Raw genomic sequence first — 5151 nt, forward strand, 5'->3', positions numbered from 1 at the left:
TATAATTAAGGGTATAAATCATAAATATTTTATTTCCCACAATTTATAACATAAATGGTCCTAAGGCCACATAAAATAGGAAATATTCTAACATTCTCCCACTTGGACTAGTGACCATTTATGATTAGATTCATCATAAGTTTGGTTGAATCAATACTCATGATACTTTGTACTTGTACCATAGCAGAAAGATACATTCATACATGTCAACATCGACATGAGAACCCTATCAATCATATTAAGACATATATACAGAGCATCAAAAATATTTAAAGTCAAAATCACAAAGACATAATGTGGTAAATAACATAGTTGTCTATGAATGAACCTAAATGCGCACAATTCATAATTATAGACAAACTTCAATAATATATGAGGAAATTATAATCAAGTACTTGTCTTATGTACATAAAACTTACTAAAGCAATATGCTAGAAATAAATTCATATAAGATCTCGTCCTAAACCCATTTTGACAACATGTTCTTGAAATACTTTGGGTGGAAGACCTTTCGTCATCGGATCCGCTAGCATGTCATGAGTGCTTATATATTCGATACAAAGGTTGTTTTCCTCTACTCGTTCTCGGCAAATAAGTACTTTGTATCGAGATATAATTCAGCCCCACTTGAACTATTACTATTTGAAAAGCTTACGGCTGCAGAATTGTCACAATATATCTTCAATGGCCCCGATATAGAGTTTACGATTTTGAGTCCTCCTATAAGGTTTCTTAATAACATTCCATGGCATGTCGCATTATAAACAGCAACATACTCTGCCATCATAGTTGAAGTTATCGTTAATTGCTTCTTATGACTCCTCCACGAAATAGGCCCACCTGACAGCATGAAAATATATCCCGAAGTCGACTTTTTATCGGAAAATCCAACAACTTCTAGATCATTCGTTCTTTTAAAAGTTAGTTTGTAATCTTTAGTCCCTTGAAGATATCACAACACCTTCTTAGCGGTTTTCCAATGATCTAGGCCTCGATTAGATTGATACCTGCCTAGCATACCAACTATATAAGCGATGTCGAGACGTGTACAAACTTGAGCATACATCAAGCTTCCGACTACAGAAGCATAAGGTATTAACCTCATTTTTTCCTTTTCTACCTCTGTTTTTGGACATTGAAAAGAGCTGAAAACATCGCCCTTAACTACAGGAGCTACTGAGGGAGAGCAATGTTGCATATTGTATCGATCAAGTACACGCTCAATGTACCCCTTTTGGGACAATCCCAATGTCCCCATGGAACGGTCTCGGTGGATCTCTATTCCAATGACATAAGAGGCTTCTCCAAGATCTTTCATGTCAAATTGACGTGAAAGAAAGCGTTTTGATTCATGCAACAAATCAATATTATTACTTGCCAATAGAATGTCATCGACATAAAGGACAAGTATAGCAAAGTTCCTCCCACTCATCTTGAGGTATATACATTGATCCACTTGATTCTTAATGAAGCCATTTTTCTTCATGACTTCATCAAATTTTAAGTACCATTGACGGGATGCCTATTTAAGCCCATAGATTGACTTTTTCAGTTTACAAACAAGATGCTCTTGACCCTTAATCTTAAACCCTTCAGGTTGGGCCATATAAACATCTTCATGTAAATCTCCATTAAGAAAAGTGGTCTTAACGTCCATTTGATGTAACTCTAAGTCAAAATGAGCTACGAGGGCCATCACGTTTCGTAAGGAATCTTTTCTTAAAACAGAAGAAAATGTTTCCTGATAATTTATACCTTCCTTTTGAGTATATCCTTTAGCAACCAATCAGGCTTTATAACGTTCGATGTTTTCTTTTAGGTCAAGTTTAGTCTTAAAGACCCACTTGCATCCTACGGGTTTCGCACCCTTTGGTAATTCAGCAAGTTCCCATACATCGTTCTTACTCATAGAATCAAGTTCATCAATCATAGATTCATTCCAATGAGAAGATTGTTTGCTATTTATTGCGTCATTATAGGATATAGGATCGTTACATTTTTCTAAGTCAAGATTGACCTCATTTAAGTAGGTAACATAATCGTCAAAATCGGCGGGTCGCCTAGTTCCTTATGATCTTCTTAAAGGCTGGTGAGTTTCTTGAGGCTCGATATTAATTTCTTGAGTTTTCTCAATGTGTGAAATTTCAACATTTGTCTCTAAGTTTGTTTCACTTTCATTATGAGACATAGGTTGAACATTGGAGTCTTCAAGTGGTGTATTTATCGAAACAGACACATGTATCATTGGTGTTTCTTCACGAACCTCTTGAAGATCTATACCACAATTCTCAATACTATAATCATTTTCAAAATTCTCAAGAAATACGGCATGTCGTGTTTCTATTATCCGAGTAGTATGTGAAGGACAATAGAATCTATATCCCTTTGATCGTTCGAGATAACCAATGAAGAAGCAACTTATGGTCTTCATATCAAGTTTTCTTAATACAGGATTGTACACTTTAGCTTCTGTCGGACAACCCCACACCCTTAGATACCTTAAGCTTGGTTTCCTCCCTGCCCATATTTCAAAAAGAGTTTTAGGAACAACTTTAGAAGGAACTCTATTTAGGATGTGAACCGTCGTTTTTAATGCCTCGGTCCATAAAAATTGAGGTAGGTTAGTGTTTGCCAACATACTTCGTACCATGTCCATAAGTTTTTTATTTCTCCTCTCATCCACTCCGTTTTGCTGAGGTGTGCCTAGCATGGTATATTGGTTCACTATCCTGTGATCTTTACAAAAGTCAAAGAAAGACCCTGGAACTTGACCCACATCTGTATGTCTACCATAAAACTCACCCCCCATTTTCGATCTTACTACCTTAATTTTGCGGTCAAGTTGATTCTCAACTTCTGCCTTAAATGTTTTAAACATTTCAAGTGCTTCAGATTTCTCTTTAATTAGGTACAAGTACGTATAGCATGAATGGTCATCAATAAAGGTAATAAATGATTTATTTCCACTTATGTCCGTGGGAAAAGGTCCACAAATGTCGATGTGGATTATTTCCAATAACCGAGAACTCCTTGTGGAACCCTTCTTATTCCCTTTTATCATTTTTCCTTTAATACATTTAACACATTTATCAAAATCTAAAAAATCGAGATTCGGTAACACTTGATCTTTCACGAGTCTTAACATTCTATCTCGTGATATATGACCTAAGCGTTTGTGCCATAACATGGATGAATTTTCAATATCTCGCTTTATCTTATTCAAGTTATCATTCACATTGAATGATAATAAAGATTTTGAGAGTTGATCGTCTAAACATAATTTAAAAAGGTTTCCCTCTAAACAACCATAACCAGCAATATCAAAATTTAAATAAATAGTAACTTTACCTTCATTAAAAGTAAATGCATATCCTAATCATTTAACTTAGGTAATGATACTAGATTCCGAGTAATGCTCGATACATACAGATTTAAACAGAAACCTCCTTCTAGTAATAAAGGTAAGGTTCCTACAGCTTCCACGTTTAAATCAGCTCCATTCCCGACTTTAATCGTTCTTTGGTTTCTTTCCAATTTCCAGATTGTACAGAATCCCTGTAAAGAATTTGAAATGTGTACCATGGAACCAGAATAAATCCACCATGTATTTAAAGGAACATTAATGTTAAGAGATTCATAAATCATACAAGTATAAAGATTACCTTTCTTTGTTAATCATGCTTTGAATTTAGCGCAATCCCGTTGGAAGTGCCCTTTCTTGTGGCAAAAATTGCAACGGGGAGTACCCTTAAATTTACTCACACCTGAGCTTGTACTTGCACCTGTTTTTCGGACTTTAGAACTTTCCCCTTCTAGGATTTTACCCTTCCTTTTAGATGGAGTTATAGTGGTGACATGAGCAACATCGGATTTTTCAAATTTAAGGTGCTTTTCTTCTTGTACACACATGGCGATTAGTTCGCTCATCTTCCACTTCTCCTTTTGTGTATTATAGTTGATCTTAAAAGGACCAAACTGTGTAGGAAGCGAAGTCATTATGAAGTGAACCATAAATCCTTCACTAATCTCCATATCCATGCCTATGAGCTTATTTGCCATATCACTCATCATCATGATGTGCTCACGTACACCACTAATACCATCATATTTAGAAGTTAACATCTTGAGAATTAGTGTACTTGCATGAGCCTTAGAGATACCCTTAAACTGTTCTTCCACAGAGTCTAAGTAGGTTTTCGCGTTGTCTGAGTCAGAAATGGCTCCACGAATAGCTACAGAGATGGAATTCTTAATTATCATGAGGGACATGAGATTTGATCGCTCCCACTGTTCATACAGACGCTTTTGCTCCGCCGTACTCCTATCATGAAGTGCGGCGGGAGGATCAGTGCGTAATGCATGATCAAGATCCATCACTCCTATTTCACAGAGTCCCTCCATGTGGCAAAGTTTGTACCAGTCAATGGTTCAATGCCGTAACGAGGTGTTAAAGTGGATGCTGAAATAATAGGGATATTAGATGTATGCATAGATGAAGGTAAATGATCTAAGATGATATAAACATATCAATGAAGCATATCAGTGTAAACATATAACCTATTATAAACACCAAAATAATAGGTTTTTATAAGATATCATGTCCGGTTATCAACCTCACGTTGGTTCGGTTGACAACCAAACTTGAGATACCCATAACTAAACTAAGCATGCACAATTATCACATATCACCTTTAGGAAGAGATGTAATAAGAGAATATTATGCTAATAATTCATCAATTAAATTATCAATCAAGTCGCCTTTGGGTTCATTGAGTGACAATTTAAACAATTTCTAATCCGACATTATTAGACATTACTTTCAGCAATCTTCCGTTGGGCCGATTACTCAAGTCGATAATGAATATTTTGGACAAGAGGTTTTCATAAAATCTTGAAGATAAATATTCATATGACATAATGCAAGTATGTACATCATAGAATTGGTACAACATCTTATAAATTAGAACCAAGTGAGGTTTTAATAAAAGTGAATCTGTGATTGTGATTGGTACATCTATATCACTTTTTTTAAAGAATGAAAACAACGACCAAATTTGTCATATGATTTGAATTCCAATAAAACCCCGATTACGAAAAAGGAATTGGATAAATGAAATATGTTACATCACAATAAAGAAAAAAAGATAGGGG

At 35.4% G+C, this 5151-nt stretch overlaps 1 protein-coding gene across 1 annotated transcript; it reads right to left on the bottom strand.

Moving 5' to 3' along the window:
• Positions 1-3675: 3675 nt before the first annotated feature.
• On the bottom strand, positions 3676-4374 carry LOC112528355. The gene has a single exon (XM_025139405.1). It carries the CDS (start codon positions 4372-4374, stop codon positions 3676-3678), a length of 699 nt encoding a protein of 232 aa, XP_024995173.1.
• Between the last annotated feature and the right edge of the window lie 777 nt (positions 4375-5151).

Source organism: Cynara cardunculus, assembly GCF_001531365.2.
Source record: "Cynara cardunculus var. scolymus isolate 2C chromosome LG 1, CcrdV1, whole genome shotgun sequence".
Lineage (NCBI taxonomy): Eukaryota > Viridiplantae > Streptophyta > Magnoliopsida > Asterales > Asteraceae > Cynara > Cynara cardunculus.

What these genes read in the sequence shown, in the direction of transcription:
- LOC112528355 (XM_025139405.1), bottom strand. Translation starts at nt 4,374, where the DNA reads ATGGATCTTGATCATGCATTACGCACTGATCCTCCCGCCGCACTTCAT.